At 38.2% G+C, this 24,946-nt stretch overlaps 1 protein-coding gene across 2 annotated transcripts; it reads right to left on the bottom strand.

The window, feature by feature from the left end:
• Positions 1-355: 355 nt before the first annotated feature.
• LOC111861284 (protein SCAI) lies at positions 356-22,244 on the bottom strand. 2 transcript variants are annotated; one of them, XM_023845719.2, is made up of 15 exons: positions 22,146-22,244; positions 20,439-20,534; positions 20,200-20,286; positions 18,407-18,505; positions 16,577-16,673; positions 15,764-15,921; positions 14,289-14,382; positions 13,744-13,863; positions 11,103-11,259; positions 8,462-8,548; positions 8,278-8,368; positions 8,040-8,194; positions 5,317-5,487; positions 3,953-4,053; positions 356-3,357 (listed from the first exon to the last, which is right to left on the bottom strand). In XM_023845719.2, exons 1-15 carry the CDS (start codon positions 22,241-22,243, stop codon positions 3,214-3,216), a joined length of 1,755 nt encoding a protein of 584 aa, XP_023701487.1. In that variant the 5' UTR covers position 22,244; the 3' UTR covers positions 356-3,213. The 2 variants fall into 2 exon arrangements, with proteins under 2 accessions (XP_023701487.1, XP_023701486.1); XM_023845718.2 differs by having other exon boundaries at positions 11,103-11,283.
• Positions 22,245-24,946: the final 2,702 nt, after the last annotated feature.

Consider the following 24,946-nt stretch of genomic DNA (forward strand, 5'->3'; position numbering starts at 1 on the left):
CAGTGCACACAATTTCACCGTTCTTCCCTATGTATTTAAAATTGTATTAAGATTTTCTTTTGCATGTAAAAAATTAGTTATTATATTAAAATATCATGAGCCAACATTGGGTCATGCTGTTTTCTCCTGATGGTGGGAGATGTCGTTTATTTCTCTTGATTGTATGTTCTTACTGTTAGTCGTGTAGTTTTGAAGAGTGCACTCTTCAAAACAGTACAAACAACACAACATACATGTAAACTACCCAACTAACAATAAGAACATACAATCAAGAGAAATAAACGACATCTCCCACCATCAGGAGGAAAACAACATGACCCAATGTTGGCTCACGATATTTTAACATAATAACTAAATTTTACATACAAAAGAAATTTTAATACAATTTTAAATACATTGGGAGGCTACCATATGGAAAAGTGAACATCATATCACATGCAGAGGGAAATCCCAACCAGAATACCCAGCAAATACGCTTAAAAGAAGCAGGATTATACGTAAATCTACACTTCAAGAAGTGTCATCGCGAATGCTTAAGGCAAACATCAAAACTAACTGTGATAATAACAAAAATTTATATAGTGAGCATTATTCATAGCTTAAGTTCATATTGTTAAAACATCTTATGTGACAGTGTTTCCTGATCGTAGTGGTGTGCCTCTGAGGACGATTCTTTTGAATCTTAACATGTAGGGTGAATAAAGACTGAAGTGTTGTAAACTTGTATGTCACACTGGACCGAAAATTATCCACTTTGTCAAGAATATGGCATCACCAAGGAGCATCATACAAGAGAAATTTCAACAGCAGTCAGGCAAAATGAAGGTCACATTACTAAAGCTTCCTGGAGCACGATTTGCATCTTGCACTGAGTCAACACTCAGGTCCTATTGTGCTGCACAAAAACACTTTCAGAGTTATGTGGCTAGGATGTGGCAGATCTGTGCAAACAGTGGAAATGGGAGGCACTGGAACATGCTGGAACATACAATCATGAACAGTTCTGGAAAATGAAACCCCTATGAGGCATCAGGCAGAAGACAAGGGAAGAGGTTATACAGTAGTGTGGGCAATCAGAAATATAGTAAGGGACACTGCTGTTAACATCAGATGGCTTCCCTTTACTGAAGGCTTGTAAAGTGTCAGCTTCTGACAGTTTTTTTTCTAAAGGGTTCTTGACAATGGGATATTATACTTAATATTACTAGCCAGGTCCAGTGACTGGGATCAATGGTTCCAAATTGACCCAATTGAGCATGTAACCTGCATCTGACGAGAGCAAATCCAGCACCTGAAATCTTGCATTCCTGTTTTTAGAATATCAGATGATGGGAGAAGTCCAGGAAATTAGTGATACTAAGAATAATTTATTTTTAATTTTACATTAGTGTTGCCATTAATTTTTAAATGGCCTGTGCATTTCAGAAAGTGATGAGATCGAAATATGTCCCATCCCATCTCTCCTACCACTCTAAGAATTGTGTAAACATAACATGACTAGTTTAACAAAGAGATTATTGTTATCACGTTATATGATGACTAGAATAATACTGATCAGTAATACAGCACTAAATTATGGTTTTTATAAAAATTAAACATTAAAAAGACAAGCATAAAAATAAATCAGCACATATATTGGTGCTGCTGTCAAGTGCTACCACAGCTTCATATCACAAGGTGAAACTAAGGTACTGAAATGTAACAGTACTGTACATTGTAATGGTGAGTGTGGTTCATACATATAAGAGTATATAGTGTAGTGTTGATATGATTGTGAAAATGTTGATCATTCATCTTGTAACATTTTATGAAGCAAAGATTCATACTGCCATATGAAGTTGAGACTAAATATATACAGATTCACCTACTCTTATGTACATGTATTGATGGTTTGTTCTCTTTTCCCTGAAGTGCAATGACAGAGATGACATGGTCTGGACTGCTCATATTGGGCTGACCAAGGAAATGAAACAGTCTAACATGGAAGATGAGTATCACAAAAAATCACACACAGGGTCACAAATTTGTTCCCAAAAAAAATCAAGAATACTGTTTCCTTTTATTTTGCCCCTAGAATGAATTGCTATGACAGGTATTCTGTCTTCTTGCATCTTACCAATTCCAAGCTGGTGTTCGTGTTGGCAATATATATTTTTTCATGGGCCCATTTGCCTCACAGCCTATGAACAATCCCGCCCCTCTTGAGTTGGCAGTGGTTTTTGGAATCCATAACTTAACAATTAGTATGTTTAAAGCTGTTGTCTATGCAAAGCATTTAGCAAAACTTCTACTTAACAATGCCGGTCACATTGCACCTAAGCCTTCCCCATGCAGCATGTAAAGCAAATGCCATCTTACACATTTCTCCATCAGAATTAATCTTAGATTACAATGTAATATTTAAAGCTATAAAACGATCAATTCAGGCATTTTTTGAACTACCTTATGATATCAAACCTTTTTCTTACATTCACACTGTGATATCCTGCAAAGAATATCTTTATGCATTACCCCTGATGGATTTAATTGTCCTTCTTTTGTTTCAAATGCCATTTTTAGAAACAAGAGAGGAACTATCTGTGCTGCTCTGCAGAACCAGTAACATATTACAATTGCTTAATGCTGATCCATGTATACTTCAGAATATTAAGGACAAAGTAACTTATGCTCATGTATCGAGGGAGAATATGCTGAAATGGACTCCAGCATCTTCTATGTCTGGTAACGTTAACTGACTAGGAACTGACACACTTCTCGGTGGCGGTGACGGTGGTCATCTTGATTCAGCAGGAGTTGAGCTGCTCCAAGAAGTTTCGGCACAAGAATGGTACAAGTCAGTTGGCTGATCCTCAACATGAAAGAATCACAGTATCCGAAATAGCTGGATAGCATCTCAGTGATACCAACTGTCCTTTGGGATTCAGAACTGTTGAGGCTTGAGGCTGATGTATTCAAAGCACTGCTGTGATGGATATTCCTAGTGTCATGAGATTCAAAATCTCCAGAATTTGTCTTCATTTGTATTTTGAAAGTGCCACAGTATTGTAAAAAGAAAACTATCACCTCTGAAGGAAATTCATAACTCCCTGATAATGTGACATTAGAGAAAATAATATTATCATCACTTACATGGCTATCAACAGAGCTCGGCTCCGTGAGAGACATGATACTGTTCCAAATGGTAGCAGCTGAACGACTGCCAGCAGCCGGCGATCAGTCCACCTCATTGGTCTCCATGAAGTGACCACGTACTTCAAGGTGTGATGCCAGATCCAGCACCATACGTTGCAGGGCTGGGTGGACCAGCAGGTCCCCATCAGGGAGTGGGGGCTGGCATCTTGGGCGGAACTGGTGACCCTGTTACCATGTAACAGCAAAAACTTTTCCAGTGAAAAAAAATACATTTCTTTAATGCACTTCGATGATTTTCATGATTTCAGTTTTTCTGAACAAGCTTATATAACAGAAAATTGAGGATCATGGAGTACAGAATATTTATATATATAATTTCCCTCTTTACCATAATTTTCCAGTATCTGCATCCTAATTTTCAGATACAATCATCTGTAAAAGCATGTGATGTCTCATTTGTGGGAAAACAAATACCCAGACATGTTAAAGAGACTCGACCATGTAAGTATTTAATCAAAAAAGAAACAATGGACAAATATAAACAAAGATTCTAAATGCAGAGCTCTTTCTTTTGTCTACAAGAGGTTTAGTGCATTTGAATGACACCTATGTATGAAAGGGGTGGGCCACAAAAACAGGCCCCCACACTGCGACCTTCAATGATCTATTGTGCTTTGAATGACACCTATGAAAATTTTACAAATTCATGAAGATGTAAGCAAATAAGAGGTTAGCTTACAAATGTTAAGAACCACTGCAAATTTATTATTACACTGAAAGCAAATATCTACATTGTTGTTTGTGACAATGTATGGCTTACCTTAAAGGATCGATGGAGGTGGAGAACCACATCACAGAACACATATCGCAAGAGAAGAAGCCTCAGGAAGTCATCTCCGAAAAACTGAAGATACGACGTATCTGCAACACCAGTCCATAATGTCAGTCCATTTCGCTTTTTGGTCCCAGGACATTTATAGTAAACTAATTACAGCCTCTTCAACATTTGGATGCTGGCAACAATATTGCAACACATAGTGGAATATGCAGGGGCCGCGCCATAGCTCAAGTGGTTAGTCGCTGGCTTCCCACTGCAGTGGCCCGGGTTCGATCCTGGGTCTGGTCAAGTGGGATCTGTGGTGGACAAAGTGGCACTTGGGCAGGTTTTCTCTGAGTACTTCAGTTTCCCCTGCCAATCTGCATTCCACCAATTGCTCCAAAATCACCCTCACCTATCATCTGGGGCTGGTACAATAGGCCAGAAGTGGCCGCAGTACAAGGGACTTGTCAGTCCCACCCCCACTAGCAACAATAAATAACAGTAGAATATGCAGGCTTTCCAGGTACATAGCAGATTTCAAGATACAAACACAATGAAAAAACAACAGTGTTTTCACACAGGGTTCTTTAATGTCATTGTCATCTTGAAGTAGCAGGTCTCATCTTACATGAAGGAATGGAATATATATTTTGCCTATACAATTTCTTGCAGATATTATCCGTTCTATATAAACTGTGGCTCTCAAAATGCCAGGTTTCAACTTCCAACACAGTTAAACATAGCCACAGCAATTAATTTTTCTTTCCTTCTCTGCACCCGTGTACTTTATTTCATTAGATGTGAAGATTTATAGGACTTTTGGTTCTCCACTGAATTTCATGAACTAAAACCTAAAAGAATTTATAAAATGTAAAACGTAAAGATATCCCTGTAACAGGCTGTGGCGGCCCATAGGGTTGTGGGATGTCAAGGCTCCCACATTTTCTAGACAGTCAGCTCACAGATGGCAGTAAGGTTGTCAGCCTTACACACTGTCCCCCCTTTACCCCCAGGATGATTCCTGGTATTTATTTCTGGTAGAGGCTGAGTCGACCCCAGGTCATAATGTAGCTGGAAGGATAGGTCAATTGAAAAATCCAATGACCTCATCAGGAAACAAACCTGCAACCTTCTGTCTTGTAGCATGGTGCCTCAACCAACTATGCCAAATACAGCATACATTTCTTCTCTTTGTTACATGATTCGGTCTTTATTTTTTTCAGTCAGTCAGTTTTAGAGTGAATTTCTGCCAGTTAGCATGTAATATCAGCTCACCTCAGGTGAGAGGGTGACCATACATTTCAAACCCTGATACTGGTGATAAACTCCACATATTGCAAAAACAATGCATCCACTGGACTCACCTATCCGGCACCGTGTGAATAGTCTGCTGGCCTCTGTAACAAATCTGTCAATAAAGGACTGACATCGCTCCCATAAGTGGTAGGGAATATTGTGAAGATTGCAGATGAAGCAGAATGCTGTGAGGGGGCTGTGCAGGAACAGTGTGAACAGACTACCATTGTGCTGCTGATCTGAAACAGATACTGATACTGCATAAGACCAATGTCAGATGCACTTGTTACTAAATGGCCCTTATCACGGGAACTGTTACTGTCCCCTCCTTATTCTACAGGGTGATTCACCATGTTTTCCCCCCCTTAGGGAGGGCATTCCTGAGGCAATCTGGAACAAAAAAATTTAATATACTAATGGTATCCAACTCATAATTAATGAGATACAGAAATTTGAAAACTGGCGAAAAATCCGTTTTTCTTCGAATTTCAGTCAAAACAAATTAGAAATACAATACAAACACTTTTTAAATCATTAATGTTTTAGGAAAGAAGCATTCTAAAACCAATTTTTTTTTCAATTTCTTAATTTTGCATTGTGCAACATTTTAATCAATTTTATGTTACAAAATTACATTATTTTCAGCATCCCATTCTGTAAACATACCAATGGTTGCATATCATACCCTTCTATCAATTTGTTTCCTTTAAACTATAGTGCTTTAGAAGATGACCCAATTTACATAAGATTTTCAAAAATGCACGTCAACACGTGTTGCACACGTATGAACCCCGCTCGTAGCATTTCACAGTTCCACACGATTGTTCCTTATTGTCATTGTCGCGTCCAGAATACATTAAAGCAACGCTTCATGTGTTTGTACCTTTACCTGGTACACAATGTCCTTCATCCAGCCCCAAATACGATAGTCTGTGTTAGATCTGGCGACCTGGGATGCCAGGCGTTATGGCCTCTGCGACCAATCCACTGCTGTGGGAAATGCTGATCCAAGTTAGCTGCTACTGCGCGGGAGAAGTGAGGAGGCGCCCCATCATGCTGAAAGTGCATCCGGTACCTTGTTGCCAGAGGAACATCTTCAAGTAACTGTGGTAATTCTTCTTCTAAGAAGTGGAGGTAAATCTCACCAGTTAAGCGGCCAGGAAAAAAGAATGGCCCGATTCGCTGGTCATACAGAACACCACACCAGACATTGACACTGAATCGGTGTTGAAAATTCGATTCTATTGTGGCATGGGGATTACTGTCTGCCCAAACATGGAAGTTGTGACTGTTGTTGACCCAGTCCCGTGTAAATTGTTCCTCATTGCAGAACATTATCAAGTGGTACAACTGCCGATTTCCATTTAACCAGTTGCAGAACTGCAGACGAAGAGCACGGTCTCCTGGTTGTAGGTGTTGTACTTGCTGTAAATGATAAGGATGCAGCCCGATCTCATGAAGAGTCCTCCACGCCATGGACTGAGAAACACCGAACCGCCAAGCCAGACGTCTTGTACTGGCACGCGGACGGTGCTCTACAGCATCGAGAATGTTTTCTTCTTCACACAATTCATGTTGAGGATTTCATTCGTATTGTATATGAACGCTGGGGAAAGAACCAGTTTGTCTTAATGTGTTGAATTTACTGCTAATGGATTTAGGATTCGGAATCCTGCGATTAGGATAACGCCGGTCATATTTGGCAGCAGCGGCTCTCGCATTTCCATCACATACACCCAAAACAAACATCATATCAGCGTATTCCTCAGTGGAAAATGTGTACGTCATCTTAGCTTCACAAAGTCACCAACACAACGTCCTGTTTACTACTGGATCGCTCTCCCTACCTATGCGCAACATTCCAGCCAGTCTGCCTTATCTGCTGACACGGCTGACTGGAACGCATGGTTCCCCAGGCTGGAAGCATAGTGCTGCATTCACAATGATGCATTTCGAAAATCTATGCTTACTCCATAACTACTGAAAATCGACCACAAGTTTATAAGGATATTTTGCAGAAAATAACCCAGGAATATGTACCATAAGCCAGGGTAAAACTTCGTGAATCACCCTGTATAACAAAAGACTGGCTTACAGGATCATTAGCTGTATCTGTCCATCCAAGTGTGCCTTCCCAAATACCTTTTAAATAATCTCATGGATAGTCATGAAACTTTGTCTGATCTTTCAACCTTTCGGCTTTCTAATTTTTCTGTCAACAATAACACTAACTTGTGGCCATGTGAACTTGTGATATAGATGTGATACTAGTATACAATTTATTTTCGTACAATGTAAAACAACATGTGACTATGTGGAGAACCACTGGAGCAAGGCAATTGAAATTTTGTTTGGAGATAAGTTGTAGAAAGCTTATACCTGATGTCAACATGTGGATGTAGTTTTTGAACATTCTGATAAGCAATTAGTTTGAAGTGCTACCATCACAGTTCCAAACATGGTGATGATGAAACTGCGAGAAAATTTCTGACGTATTTAACATTGTATAAGTTCATACAAATACAGGTTATTCACAGAACCACATCATTAAATTACATGTTTAATAATTTTCAGTTTCTGCTATTCTTATCATATGAGACTGAACATTCAAAGGAAAGTACTACAAGTTATTTGCAGAACTTCTTGGTAAATAAGAGATACTATTCTGGTTATACACCAGCTGACTTGCTGCTCAAGAGAGATCCTGTATAATGAGCCAGTGAAGCAATACTCGTAAAGCTAACTGATCATCATCATGACATATACAACAGCACTAGAGTGTTGGGTCTACCTTGGAAAGCTGAAGGGACATCCTGAGGAGACATGAGAATCACCAAGGGCTGTCCAAAATAGTGAGGAATGTGCTGAAATACAAAACTGTTGTCTGAATCCACTATAATGAAAAATGGCTTCCGCGTGAAAGGGTACAGATCTCCAGGATACAAACTGCAACAAGACCAAAACTGTACATTTCACTGCAACTTTACAGTCAGTTACCCTCACAAATATTGACCACATTTTCTGCTTACCAATGCATTTCCTTCAGCTGGATTGCCTTCTTGTTTGGATGGTCTAATTCCTTTTTACTGCTTGTCAGAACACCACCCAGGTCATACCCCACTGTTCAACACACAATCATTGCACTCAAAATTCTCTTAATTAAGACAAACTTATTTCTAGCTAAAATGAAGAAAAAAAAACTGATTCACTTACTGTCTTCACAGTGCTTCATGCTCGAGAAACACCCATCCGCTGAAATGTACATCATTAATGCCCCACTGGGAGGCATCTCCTTAAACCCTGCAACAATATATAAATGTAACAGTAGGCATGTTACTTCTTCAGACAGCATGGAAGAGAAATACAGATACAGAAGAATGCAAGAAAAATCCAATTTACTCATATTTGAATAGCAGTCTCTAAATCAGAGCAAAATTTGCCTTGTTTTTTTCACAACAGCTAATCTATGATATTATTTACTTTATATTGCAATATAAATATGAAATTAAGCAATGTTCAGAGTGTGACCAACAATGTGCTGGCTAATCTCTACAGTGGGATATTGTTTGCATAAGAGCTGTATGCTATAACTGCATGTTCTACTAGCATTTCTGAAGGTATTCCAAACTTTCAACGATTAAAATATACAACAGTATACTTTCATCTGTTGTTTTGTGTACATAAGAATGAAACTTGACCTCTCATCCCAAGAGGAGGAAGGGGATCCTCCCCAGAGATTGAGGGGTTTTCCAAACAAAGCACTGAGAATAATATTTGGACCAAAGAGTGGGGAAGTAAGAGAATGGAGAAAACCACATAATGAAAAGATTCATACTTTGTATGTAGTTTCCATGAAATGTCAGCAGGGCAATCATATAGAAAACTGGATAAATGAGACATGTAGCACACCTGGTGGATATCAGATATGCATATAAAATATCAGTCAGAAGACCTTAATGGAAGAGACCACTTGTGAGGCATACATGTAGTAAGAGAAGGACAGATATAAATACAAGTAATTATAATGCTATTGCTAATTCATGCACTTGACTTCTCTGTACAGCACACACTAAGACTTTTCAGCTTGTTTTCAATAGCCAAGGCTAGGCTACAGCTCACTCACTAATCTACACACTTCACAATTCACTACAAGCTAAGTCTTCTATGTTTTTGCTAGCCATTGTCTGGTAACAAATCCCAACAATGCCCTTATTGGCTGGCAACTGTCTCACAACTAACTCCAACTATGAACATTCAACTCATGACTGACTTTCCATTGCAACTGTCCCACAACTCACTCATTGCTCCAACTCTGTCTATTCTCCACTTCAACTTCTCTGTCTCACCCAAGGGTTATCTGTATATAACCCTGGCACAGACTGCATAGAAAACACTGCATCTAACAATGCTGTCCATTGTTGCATTCATACCTGCTGCCACAGAAACGTGTTTATGAAGCCATTACCCCGCAATGGACAATGCAGACATGTCACAATATATCTAGGTGCTACTGGAAAGTTTCCAAACTGTTACTGTTGTAACTGCCTCAGCGAAAGATTATCAGAGGGGAGGTCAAAGTCACACTTCTGCAAGACTACTACATCAGTCTGCCATGTGACACTGTGCTGTGAACACACACTGTTTTCTACACAAGTGCTTTTTTGACTTCGTGTTTCATTTTGTCTGCAATGGATGTCAAAATTGAGTAATGTGTCTGCATCAAGTTTTTCTTTCATTATTATTATTAATTATTATTATTATTATTATTATTATTACTTTGTGTGAAGATTGGTAAATTTGCTACCAAAACCCATGAAATGCTTCGTGAGTCTTTTGGAGAACATTCTTTAAGTCAGACACTGGTTTCTGAATGGCACTCACGTTTCAAGGGCGGTCGAGTGTCAGTTGAAGAAGATGAACATTCAGGGCGACCAAGCACCAACAAAATGAAGAAACTATTGAATATATTTGAGAACTCATCCATGAAGACTGTCACTGAACAATTCATGAGTTCACAGACACCATTGGGATCAGTTATGGAGTTTGCCGAGAGATCATAACAGAAAATCTGAACATGCCCCGCATTGCCGCGTAGTTTGTTTCCTGACCCTAAAAAAATGATCAAAAGCAGCAGCGAGTAAGCGTGTCTTGAGCTACAAGAGAAGGCTAATGAGGACCCAACTATTTATATCTAGGATCATAATGAGTGATGAAAGTTGGATTTACAGTCATGATCCAGAAACAAAGCAACAATCATTGCAGTGGAAGAACCCATAATCACCAAGAGCAAAAAAGGCGCAGCACATCCAAAGTTAGAGCATGTTCATTGTTTTTTTTATGTGAAAGCAATTGTTCACCGTGAATTTTTTCCCCCTAACACTTCGGTCAACTCTGACTTTCACTGTGACATTTTTTGACACTTGACAGAAAACATGCAACAAAAAAGACTGGAACTTTGGCGCAACCACAGAGTTTGTGGCTAACAATGACATGGTTATGTTTCCCCATCCTCCCTACTCGCCAGACTTAATCCCCTGTTATTTCGCTTTGTTTCCCAAATGAAACTGAAGGGACGTTTTGAAACAGCGTCTGACATCCAAAGGGAATCGCAAGTGGTACTTGCCGGCATTAAGGAAAATGACTTCCACGGTGCTTTCGAAGCGAGGAAAAAACGATGGGATTGCTGTATACATTCGCAAAGGGACTATTTTGAGGGAGAAGGTAGCCAAAATTGAGTAAGTTAAGCCAGCATTTCATTTTTGATCTAGAACTTTCCAACAGCACCTTGTACTGGGGGAACAAAAACGTGTTGATGAAGGAGGCAGTTCAGATGTGCGAAAAGAGGATCACTCACCTGATGCTAAGAACACCATTATTTGACTGAAAGTTGGTTTGTAAAGCATGTACTTGTGTGGGTTCTCCCTCTTGATGGGACGATCTCCATTCTCCTGACATGATGACACAAGTGGGTACATTCCCTTAGCTCCTCCTGGTAAGGAATAACCCTTATCCTGCAAACAACCAGGAGTCAACGCCTGGCCGGACAGCACTCCAGTAGCATTAAAACAAAATCTTCTGAACCATTCAGCATATCTATGCACAGTGCAGCAGTGGCAATCCCAATAATTGTAACCTGAGTCATCAGTAAAGTAATGGGCAACACATATTATGGCCAGGGTTTAAATCCAATCTCTAGGACCCTCCTGCTGTATTCAAAGGATAAATAGACAATTTTAGTAAAATGTTTACTCATAGTTGTGTTTAGGGGTTTATTTTTCAACTGTTTTTCCCCTCATGATATGTCTGGGGTTACACTGAAAGAGAAATATATGAGGGTAAGTCAATAGTAAGTTACAAATGGATATAGAATTAAAACAGATAAGAGTACTGATTTGAAAAATGCTTTTATTTCTCAACATAATCTCCCTGTACATTGAGGCACTTGTCCCATCGTTTCACAAGCCCCTGAAAACCAGCAGCATAAAATTTTTTGGGCTGCTGTTGGAACCAGACGGTGACTTCTCTACCTACAGCTTCATTATCAGGAAAATGTTCAGCTGAAAGATGATGTTTAAGGGGGGCCAAAAAAAATGGAAGTTGCTTGGAGCAAGGTCGAGACTATATGGAGGATGCATGAGGACTTCCCACTTGAAATTTTGCAGTGTCTCATTTGTCTTGTTGGCAGCATGGAGAGGCGCATTGTCATGCAAGAGCAACACGCCTTTGGTGAAGAGTCCTGGTCTCTTCCGTTGAATGGGTTTACGAAGTTTCCTGAGGATGTTACAGTAGGAGTCGGCATTTACGGTTTGTCCTTGAGGCTAGAATGCGGTGAGCAGTATGCTTTTGTGATCCCGGTCACCACCTGGTTCCGACGGCAGCTCAAAGACTATTATGCTGATGGTTTTCAGGGGCTTGTGAAATGATAGGACAAGTGCCTTAATGTACAGCGAGATTGTGTTGAGAAAAAAAGCATTTTTCAAATCAGTACTCTTATTTGTTTAAGTTCCGTATCCATTTGTAATTTACTTACTGACTTACAAATTTGGTGATGAAAGTACATTATAAAATATAGGTTTCTTAATTAATTTTCAACCCAACCATTGTGCTGATCACCCATGTCACTCTAGGAACAAGATTAAGAATGAAGAATGCCATCTTCTGGGATGTGGCACCATGTAGATCTTATGTGAACTGACATTTCGGAGGAACGTGAAACTTCATATTAGTGTGCCCTACATACTTTCAAGTAAGCTCCTTAGACAAAGGGGTTATTTAGTGTTTCACCCAGCATTTCTCAGCCCACAGTTGTGCACCACTGCCATTCCACAGAATAACTACTTCAGTAAAACAAATTAGTGAAATACATTAGAAGCATAGGTGCTGCATCTGCTACAGTTTCCATCTTGTGTGTCTTTGCACATGACTTCATATGCATATACTGCACTTGGTCCAAATGACTCTTCCTTACTGTGATAAACAAACTTGATTCCGACTCTGAGGTCTTAATGTGTGGAATCTATTTTATACTTTTTTAAATATATCCATAAATGTCTGCATCTATTTGGAACAGACTGAACTGTGTGTTTTATCATATTTTTGTCACAGTGCATTAAAGAAGTAGCAATTTATCATATATACTGTGACATGTTGAGCTATGGATGACGCCCCTCCCCCCCCCACCAGCCGTGATGCGCTGAGCGAAGCCGAAGTTAGCCGAGTCCTAGCATCCTGGTCGCTATGCAACGCGACAACTACAGCGATGATGTCACCAAGGGCAGCGCGGGTAAACAGGATTGCGAGAGACGACAGTAGTAACAGCGGTTACTACTGCTAGCGTTACTAGCAACACAGCGCCAGGCAACAAGGGTGCTTATTACGTGGCCGTTTTCTGTATTGTCCGATCGAGGCTACATGAGGAGCAGTGAAGGCTATTCACAGTTAGTCCTCGAGCTACCTCCGAGTTAGTTCCGAGTTAGCCAGCAACCAGTCAGTTGTATTCTGGCATTTGGAGTGTACTATTTGTGATACTCAAGATAGCAGTAGTCGTAAATCTGTAATTTGGGTGATTGTAAGTGCGAATGTGAAATAAAATTCGCTATATAAAATACGGCGTGAAGTTATTTGTCGCGATATACGCCCAATACGCGACAATACATTTGTTTTCACTTATGTGTTTGCTAGCATCCATGAAACACAAGCAACTTCTTCTAGAAGATACTTTTGAATCTCCTGATGAAACAGATTCATATATCAGCTGGCTGTGATAGTGTCTAAATATATAAGTACTTCCTCAAGTGGCAAACATGAAATAAATGATCAAAATAATTCAGCACTTTGGGACCATCACAGCAGTTATTAACAAAGCACTGAGAAGGCTAAAAGTGTCAGAGATAAAACAGGGGTTTGTTATGATACAGATCTGAATTTGAATTTCAGACAGATTTAGACCTTTCTATCTGGCCACTACTGGTGAAACAATACTTGACAGGACTCACCAAAGGCACTCGACCTGGTGCAGGTGAAGCATCATAGATGTGGTTGAAGTCATCCTGTGGCTCTCTTTCAAGAGTCTGGAGCATTCTGAACATGTCCATTGTCAACTCACTGAACTTTACCTGTTTGGGTAGAAGAACCAACAATTACATCAATGTCCTCAGTATTAAGAATGCAACAAGCAACATTATTATAAGGACTCCACAGATAAGGTGAAATCAATTTCATGACAGAGAGCAGGTTTATACCTTTCGAACTACAAAATTAATTAATAAATTTCACACTGATGGTTATGGTACAAGGACCAGTTAAGGCCTACCCTCTATTCATTCATTTATTCATTCATCCATTCAATATGACAGTTACATATTTAATGAAGAACAGATTTTATATATCTCTACAGAATCCACTGGAAAGGATATGTTAAGAAGAATCAGCTCTGATAAAAGATTTGTGTTTTGCCTAAAAGTTGCTACAAACTTTAATTATTGTAACTATAAGACTTGTGAACACATCAGTGGTATATGATGCCCATTTAAAATATTACCTGATCATTGCAGTTGCCTACTATCAATATTTCCTGTAATGTCAGGTTCATCATAGGAGATCTTTCTACTGGTGGGGTTGTCAATGGACTGAGCCTGTAAATAAGTGTCACATATGCAATTATTTCCATTACTTACGTTTCACTGCTTTAAAATTAACCAGACATATATGCATCATATCATTTAATTTTTTGCTGACCACAGTTAAGTTTAGTTGTTCTTCAAGTGGGCAAATTGAAATTTCGTTTAGTGCAATAAAATTTCAGTGGTTGGTTGCATGGTTAAATGGTAATTTTGTTGTTAGGAATTGAGTACACCAAGCAAGCTGAATGCCTGTTGCTTGCTTGGCTTTCTATTCAACCCTGAAAATGTAGGCAGTATATTAAGTCATTAAATGCATGACAACACATTCTGCACACCCCAAATCTGCCAAATGTCAATTCAACATACAATACAATAACAACTACATTAACCAAAGTCTGACTTACTACACTTTATACACATATAAGACATTTTTCTGTACCAGGCATCACGGATAACTTGAATTCACTGTTCGTGGACTTCACACACTTTTCACATCCAACTGTCTTTCTAGCATGTATCTCTCTCAGATCTAAAATCCTGGTTATAGTTCACAATGGTAGTACTGCCGTGTAACAGTATATGAAGGGTCAATGTTGCCAAAATGATACATAGTATACCTGTATCCCAGAGTACTCTGCAAGTTGGAGTATCTCTAACAATTTACATTTACATTTGAGAGATATTCCATTAAAATCTCATCCAGCTTACTGACCACCCCAATAGTCTGATTAAAGTTTCTTACAGTTTTCCTAAGCCTCTCTAGGTAAATGCTGAGATATTACATTGTAAGAGAAAACTGCCTCCTTCAAAATCCTTACCTACTTATCATATATTATATCCTCATATCCTATGATATCGAGGGGCCAGGATAGCATAGTCAGTACAACAACTACCTATGGGATGGATGACCAAGAGGTCAGAGTTCGAGTCTCGGTAGGGTCAAGCATTTTCTCTTCTCCACATTGTCACAATAAATTTTGTAAACTTACATGAGTGTTTTATGTATCTCATTTGTTTGCAGAGGCTTCAGTGACGTCAATAGTTAACCCAGGAAAGGGGATTTAAAAGAAGCTGGGATAGAGTAATCTGTATAGCTGGACGAACGAGGGCTTGGAATTCGAGTCCCGATAGAGTCAAGATTTTCTCTTCTCCAAATTGTCCAGACCAGCTCTGGGGTCCACCCAACCTCCAATCCAATGGATACTGGGGGTTCTTTCCCTGGGGGTAAAGTGGCTGGGGTGTGAAGTTGACCACTCACCTCCAACTAGTGCCGAGGTCAAGAGAATATGGATCTATACATCCACTTCCCCAAAGGCCTTCATGGTGTAGTGTTTAATTAGTTCAGCATAAGGAAGGGGATTTAATGCTGATATAAGGAGATCAGGGAACTTACCTGTGTGACAAGACTATTTTATTGGAGTCTGGATGAAGTACACTGACTATTTCATCAGCCTTAGTGAAGGATTTGATCTCTTCAAGGACAAGTGACCATTCCAGCTGGTCATCAGGTTCATATGTGCTTGTGTAATCCACTATTTGTTTATCTAATTCCTGCAATCCATAATCAGTAAAGGCAAGCATGTTACATAACAGTGGGTAAACTGAGAGTGGTTTGGCTTGGCCATAATGCATCAGATTTGTATACCAAAACAAACTGATTCAAATCTCAATCAGGCACTGACCATATTGACCGAGGTTTTTATGGTCCCACCTCAGATCTCCTAGAGATTCCCAGACATTGCTTTATACACCAAAATTTTCTTCACCCTGACATCTGAATTATATTTTCAAATTGACATATACATACTTAAAATTAGTTGGGAGACAAAGGTCAATGAGTCAGTGTACAAAGGTATAGAAAAAGTAAACCTATCCCTGTAACAGGCCATGAAGGCCCATAGGGTTGTGAGACGTTGAGGGTCCCACATTATCTTGACAATTGGCTCAAAGATGGCAGTAAGGTTGTCAGCCTTATGCGCCGGTGGCACTTTACTCTCCAGGAAAATTATTTAATTCCTGGTACTCATTTCTGTTGGAGGCTGAGTCGACCCCAGGGACATAGTGCGGCCGGAAGGATTAGGTCAATTGAAAAAATCCAATGACCTCATCGGGACTTGAACCCACGACCTTCCGGCTTGTAGCATGGTGCCTCAACCAACTAACAAAATCAATGCATGATAATAACAGAAATACAAATACTACATACTGTAACTAGATCTTTAACAAGTTTCATCTTCTTCAGCAACAAGCAGACAACGATGAACCTTGCATAATATCGAAGCTTTTTCACCATCAGGTCTGACCTGAAAATGAGCAAAAATATTATTATAGCATTTAAAATGTCATAATGCACATGAACAATCACTCGATACTATAAATTTCTCTTAACGAGGATAATTAACACATCTAGAAGTGGTTGGAATTTTAACAACAATGCAGTAACAATTGATAACTGTCACAGAGGAAACACACTATTAAACTGTAATATTAATTTACATTTGTCTGAGGCATTTCCTATTCAGAATGGTCTAAAATAAGGAAAGGCTCTAGTATCATTTTCTTTTCAACCTGCTTCACAACATGCCATTAGGAAAAAAAATGACTGACCTGAACTGAATGGGACATATCAGCATCTGGTCTACGCTGATGTTGTTAATTTAATGCACAATAATACAAATATCATAAAGGAAAACACAGAAACTCTGTTAGAAGCTTGGAGCAGATTAAATTTGGAGAGTTCTTACTAACATTGTGCTCAGAATCCTTCATCTTCCTATCTCTTTTCTAAAAAACATGAAACAAAAAACAAAACTATAATAATATCAAAAAAGTTTTATCTTCTGGGAAATAAAGTCATGCAAACTGGTGAAAGTTAACCCATGTTTCAAAGGGACATAGCAATGCCCTGCTTGCTGCCTGCTTCAAGCTTTGCTTACTCTTTGGCCCTCATGTGGAGGTGATAAGTTCCTCCTAAACATCAGCTGACTTTCACCAGACTACACATTCTTACATCCCAGAAGACAAAACTCTTCACAGCCAAAACCAAACTAGCAGAGAAGCAGTAACAGGAGGTGACGATGAAAATTATATAATGGGATGTTTAATGTCTGTATTCTTCACTGCATATTATTATGATGGTAAAAACAAAGAGGATAAGAAGGGCACGATATGTAAACATATGGGAAATATGAGAAATGCACACAGAAGTTTAGCTGGAAAATCTGAACGAATGAGACCACTTGCAAGACCTGTGCATTGATGGGTGAACATTATTAAAATGGATCCATAAAAAATAGAGTGTCAGAGTATGGACTGGACTAATAGGAACAAGTAGTGGGCTTTTGTGAATGTGGCAGTGAACTTGTAGATTTCACATAAGGCAGGGAATTTCTTGATCACCTGAGTGGCACCAATTTCTCAAGAAAGATCTTGTTTCATGAAGTGTCTGATATAAATCAGTTAATATAATTGTTAAGAGCTAATGTAACTATTGGAGGGAACTTCCCATTACCTGGCACATATGGGGTGTACCAGTTGCATTAATCTGCTGGTTCCATGGGAAAAACTCTTACATTCTGCATTCTGTTTCAAAATCACATGTTTTTCTTTGGTTCTTGTATGGAAGTTTTTTTAGGTGTCAAGAGAGAACTGATGGTTGAAAAAATTTTAGTTATGCTCTATTGCGATCACAAATTCAAGTAGCATCTATGAGATTCATGCACCATTACAACCATCACAACACTGACATGAGGAAGGACACTGGGCAGCACTGCTAGTGGTGGCTGGGAGAACTACTACATGATGGATTAACATATACATGTCATTTGAAGTAACGTTATAAATATTGACATTTTTTTGTTGTTGATATGTTTGCTTTTTGCAAATGTCTGGATGCAAGATGGCTGGGAGTTTACAGTACACAGGATATTAGTTACTGCTAGCCTCAACATATAGATGAGACAATTTAGAGATATGCAGGAATCATGATTTCTTTTCTGAATTTATGGTTATACTTTCTACCAACGACTTTTCTTACCTATCTTCTTTGGATGCCCTAGAGTAATACGCTCTCCCTCGAATGGCAGCATAGAACGAAAATGCTTCATTTAGGTAGTTGGTTTCACTGGTACGTAGACTGAAAGAAGAAGAAATTTGCTACATAAGCAACTAAGACAAATACTTGTCACAACAAAGTTCAAAATGTGGATAATACACAGGCTGACAATGAAAGATGTGAATGGAACCTATACAATTTACAAATTGATACAGTAAGCTTGCAAAATTATAAGATCCTAGGAATATATTTTAATGTGGTATATACGGTTCAAGAAAAATGTTAATTATAATAATTCTATGAATTTAATTTGTTTCATTTAGGTAAATGTTGTCTTTATAATTATTCTCCTCAGCCATGTACTGAAACCAATATCTTGCTTTCTATTTTAGTGTCTCAAACATAATACCTACTGGTGATATGGCAATGTTCCTTGCCCCGTGACCCACAACAGAGTACTCAATTCTCCTAAACAAGAAGTGAATCTAATACTGTTTATTGTACTATACAGTCCATCAACAATGCAACAAATTGTTCCTTCTTTCTTACACTTTCGTTTTTGACACAACATGTTCCGGCCCTAAATGGCTATCTTCAGGTGTCTTACTATGCTAAGCGAATACTTAGTAAAATGTAACTAATTTTCTAACTGAACTGTCTTTAAAGAAAATCAAGTTAACCATTTTCAACAAATGACATCTAGTCTCTGTTCTTGCCCTGGGGCTATTTCAGCAAGGATGTCCTCAGTTCCCCACTTGTTAAGGCACTTATTCTCTGAAATGGCAGCAGTCTGTGGCTTAATTTTTGCTGGTCTACAAACACTGGTCACATGCATGCACACAGAACACACATATGTATGCATGCACACACACATTATAGCATAGCTGGAAATATTACTGTTCCATAGCTAACAACATTTTCCACTTCTCATTTCTTTTATGAGTATTACTGTTATTTTTCCTTCTCCCCATCTTGCATTATTTACTGTCCAGATAGTGAGACACTGGTCACTACAACCTTCAGGAAGGCGAGATACAGCCATGGTATAAACCCCAGGTTCTTGAAAGATGGGAATGCCTGACAACTTACATTACTTCATATGTGCCTCATGCATAACTTTTATTTGTAAATGTTCAGTATTAAGAGTATTAAAAGGTCTCTGATTTTTACCATAGAAAGCCACTGATTTTTATATTGTAAACAAACATCTTTAGACATGACATTTATAATTTTATTTGTAGATCACTACAAGTATTAGTACTGTACTGTATTGTACCCATTGCTGTTTTAGCAGACTGTGAATCAGAAATAGCTCTGAACTACTGGGTTACTTATAGCAAGGCAGGAGAACTGAGTTTTATCCTGCAATTGGCTCACTGGTTAACCAGTTCAGAGGCTGCACGGTTTTGAAGAATGGTAATAAATTATAAAGTTTGAGTCATTATTTAAATATCTTCATGCAAATTACAGAGGCCCACTTCAGAATCTGTTTGCATATTGGTCATATGTTTGATCTGTGGGCTCTACTGTACCTGGGAAACTTTCATTATCCTCCTATATGCTATTAACATAACTGTAAAAAGTTTCTCTAAATGTTAGACTGGCTGTAACATAATACATCAGTTTCCTTTCCAATAAGTTCATAATGTGGGATGGTGGTATAGTGGTGAACATATTTACTTCCTAAGCAGTTGAGTAAAAAAGTTCACATATTAAATTTTCCATTCCTGTCAAAATGGTTTACATCACGAACATAATTAGTCTAATGCACTTACTAGTAATGGTAATACAACTGTCCAATTTTGGATGCAATTTCACCAATCTGCCACCTCTTCAGTCCATATTTTGTATCCAAAACTTGCCTGGTAATGAGTACAGAAAATTACAATCCATTCAAAATCCAATTCATCACATCTTAATGTCAAGTTCCAAGCATGCTAATAAATTAATTTAAGCTCCAAAGAGTTTTATTTCAGGGACATTGGCATTAAAAAAAAAAAACAAATGCAATTACCTGTGCTGCAGTTGAAATTTCCATAGTTTTGTATAAATATCAAAAGTTCTTCCAAAATATGCTTGCCACTGCTTGTGCCCATACTGAGGCAAGTCCCTGGAAAATGAATATGGGCCTTATATGAGTATTAATTTATATTTATATTTCCATTGTTAGTATCAGTAATGGAATAATGAACACAATATTTCTATTTCTAATCATACTACCACCACTAATAATTCAGTTCAATTCAATTTGTGTTTATTTACATGCAAACTTAACAGCACAGAGGTCAAATACAAAGTTAGAACGAACAGAGAGACATGCACAAAATAATTAAAAAACAGAATACAAAATATGATAGTCTATATTAATTACAAAGTGAGCATGAATAAAGATACGGAAACAAAGGCACACAGACAAAGCCACAATGTGATAGCAAAGAACAATTTGAGTCTCAAATAGAGCAGTATACAACAACAATAATAATAATATTAATAATGAATTCATAAAAATAATTATAATAATAATAGTTTAATTAATTCAGGATAAACTATGTTTCAACAACAGAGTTTTTGGTCCAAAGACATCAACGTCCCTACAAATAACATTAGCAGCAGAAGTGCATCTAGCAGAGGGGAAATTTTTACTAACAGAACAGACATTGAACATAGGAAAGTCTCGGATATATCGAACAGGGAACCGAAGGCCAACAATTTCCAAAGCAGAAGAGCAAAGTATAGAACCACGATAAAATAATAATAATAATAATACATCAGTAACAAACTGAGAACTAAAGTACATGTTAATCGGTTAGGAAATGTATACAACTCATAATAACCCCTTCAACATTTATTCTGTTACTGACTCCAGATAATATAAAAATCTCCGTTCTTTATCTGTCTTCAAAAATGCAAGACTTATGGAGAAAGTGTACAGAACATAAATTGTGAGTTTCACTTTTTTCTACAATTGTTCAAAGCGCTTTTCGCTTTGATAAATATTTAGAGAGTTATGGTTGGGATGGGCGCACAAACACATAAAGATCTTCATACAAAGTAACTGTCACTATTATTAGATTGCAACAAAAATTGCAATTCATTGACAACTTTTTGGTAAAGTCCCAAATATCAAATTTGTTTATCGATTCTCGAGTTATTACACGAGGAACGGATCGATATGGCGATGCTAACTGGCATATTTTTTTTAACTTTTCATTGGGAACGCGCCAAAAAATGCACAGTGATTTTCATCTGGATTTCGGTTACACACTGACATGTTCAACAATACAAAATACAAGGGAGCGGAAGGGGCATGTGACAAATCTGTCGAAGGTGACACGACAATTTTATTGAAATATAATGGCGTCTTCCAACAAACAATCACATCACAGCCTTTTATTCCAAACGCAAGCACTTAACTGCGGGCTGAATTAAATTTTGTAACATTTTCATCACACGCCTGATAATAAGCTCGTGCGAGCGACCGATTTCACATGGAGACGAGAGATTCCACCTGAATTATAATAAACATCACGACTACTTGCTTTAATGCACCAATCTATAATTAACAAACATACACGTAACACATATAAAGGGACACATATAATTATTTTTAGAAATTCGTTCACGAATATGAACAACTGAACATCGTCCAGTCTGCAATGAGTATGGTGAGAAATTCACACTATTATACGTTGCTACTGTGTACTATGGCTATTTTGTTTACCTAAGGCCATTGAAAAGCTGTTTTGATTTCTCTAACAGATGGCAAAATTCAATCACTATCTTCCTTTCGTGGTCAGCCATTCCTGCCATAATGACCATTTCTCTAGTAGTGATTCCTGAAGAATACGAGGGGAAATGAATACTGTTGTTGCCAAATCTACGTATATTCATACGGCTTCATTGTTATAATGATTTATCACAAAATAAATAACCTGAATGTGGACAAACTGCTTTTATACAATTAAAAATCGAAATAAATTCGGAAATGCCTAAATTTATTAAGAATAAGCTTAGAGCTAATGTTAGATTTGACAACGTTGCGCAAATGCGCATGGTAAATTTTGCAGTGGCGCCGACAATATAGAAGGTTGGATTGTGAATGTGTTGAGATTTCATACTATGCAGAAATATATTTGATAAATACACACTTTAGCAGATATACTTCAAACAGCGTACGCCCATATGTTGCGACGAAATGTGCAAGTATTGATTGATTGTTGCATTCGCGCGGGTTTTAGCAGACGACGTTATGAACTGAGGATATTCTAATAGTACGAGCATTGCCAAATAGATGGCGCAGATGATACAAATAACTGCCAGTAGATGGCTGTAGGATGAACACGCGCTGACATCTACTGGGCGCACGTTGCCCACATGTATCACCGGTGGCGTTAAAGCATGCTTGCGAATTGTTACTGGAATTTTGTTGTCGGAGCTATTATTCTATTGTGAAGTTCATGTACATTAAAATAAAAAACACAGAATTCTCGTTTAATTCGGCTCGGTGGATATCGAGATATGTCTAAAAGTGTAAGTACAGGATACATGATACATGATCTAAATATTCTCTAAAACGGCGTAATTTATGTGTACTCATGGTGGGGGGTTTAGTTTTTCTTCTCAAACAACTTTCTTTACGTTTTATGCTCGGTTTACGTAATGAAATATGTTTAAAATAAGTCTAATAAGTCCTTTCTTGGATCAACCGAAACCCACATGTTTGTACGCCCATCCCCTAGTTCAACTAAGGCCACCAATGTGCGAGAGGTTATAATGAATGAAATAATGTTTGTGACGTTGGTATAAGAAAGTAGTCCTTGGCTCCATACGTGCTCTCTGATATAGTCTGAGCCTATCGTAGACGAAACTCTTTGGTGTTAGCAGTGGAAGAGATCGTTTTAATGGTTGACCCTTGAAACGACGTAATTTGTATCATGTTGCGGATTCTCTGAGCTGCTCAAGAGTGGTCTTTCGCAGGTGATGCTATTTTTAACTTTTGCCCTGCATGGAGTACGAAAAAGTGAGTTTTTGGTTCCAGTTCTTTCCGAATGTTTAGCCATATTTAGCAGGAGTGGGGATGGCTTTTCAGAACTAAGTAGACGCTTCAGATAAGTAGAAGAGCTGAAGTCAATAACCGGCACAAGATGAAAGCGCTTGTTACAGTTCGTTCTCACATGTATAGATATTGAGGAAGATAGTTATAACGTCTTCAGGCACTGGGAAAGAAGTCAGATTCGATAGAAAGTTAGTGATATCATCCCAGTTTATTAACAGCAGATTCGCTTCAGTTCCGACCTTCTTTAAGCAATTTTTGCAGCCACATAACTGTCGACATTACATCAGATTACTTACTTACAAATCTACATCAGAGCAAATGTCATAATTTGGAAGAATAATTGTAACTTATTTCATAAAACGTAATATAGAGAGATTTTTGAATCTAATAGAAAACACAATTTCGACGCCTAAAGCATATTGCGAAAATGTCTTTAATTTTGGAACCCACGCGAGATACCTTCACGACCCTCAGTTTAGTGTTACAGGAAGTTAGGGAAAACCACCATCAGGGCGGTTGAGAAAGTAAATTCTTAGAAATTCTTCATTAATAAAATGAATCATTTATAAAAAACAAAAATTCTAAAACAAATTCGTGAACTACTAAATTTATTTTGGGGGCAGTAACTTTGCCTTTCTCCACTAGGAAGACGGATATGATTTTTCGAATTTACTCAGAAGGACAATAGTTGAAGACATACTTTGCGACAAACTCTACTGCTACGAGTAAATGTAACCATGAGTGTTTTTATTCACGAATTACTCACGTCGTTTTTCGAACCCTGTTGACAAACTATTTTTTGTTTTGCAGGTGATGGTGGTGTAACAAGAACGAGAAATACTGTCGTAGACATGACTTTGATTCACTTTTGGGCACTACACAGTTATGCATTTTGTTATCCTTAACTTTTTTGTCCGGTCACTGAGCAAGACAGTTTTACCCCACTTTCATCTTATTGTTAGGTTAGTACTGTTACACTTAAAAGTATTTGAGTCTGGTAGTGTTCTGTACGGTTTTCCTAAAGTAAGTAGGAAAAGTACTCTAACCAACCAGTTCCACGGCACAAGGTGTTTCTTGAACAACAGGAAGTTGTTGGAAAAGAGAGTTTGTGTTGTCTGGATTACAGATGTCCACAACACATTATAACAAAAATCCATCGTTTGATACAAACACGGGACAGTTCGAACTATATCCAAAATTCAAAACCTATTTCACTAAGATCCTTTTTAATGTTATTCTTACGTTTATATCTCTCGTCCTTCTTGATAACATCATAACAAAATCCTATCAAGTAAAGCTGTTCATTGTGTAATTCTTCACATTTCCGTGCTACTTCCTCTTTCGTAGGCCTTCTAACACCCTCAGTCTAAGGGAACTCGTCTGAGAGCTACTCGATAATCCTAGCTCTTGCTTGACATTTCGACATAAGAAGTAACGCAACTGATTGCGTGTCAATACAGAAACAG

Source organism: Cryptotermes secundus, unplaced genomic scaffold (assembly GCF_002891405.2).
Source record: "Cryptotermes secundus unplaced genomic scaffold, Csec_1.0 scaffold113, whole genome shotgun sequence".
Classification (NCBI taxonomy): Eukaryota; Metazoa; Arthropoda; class Insecta; order Blattodea; family Kalotermitidae; genus Cryptotermes; species Cryptotermes secundus.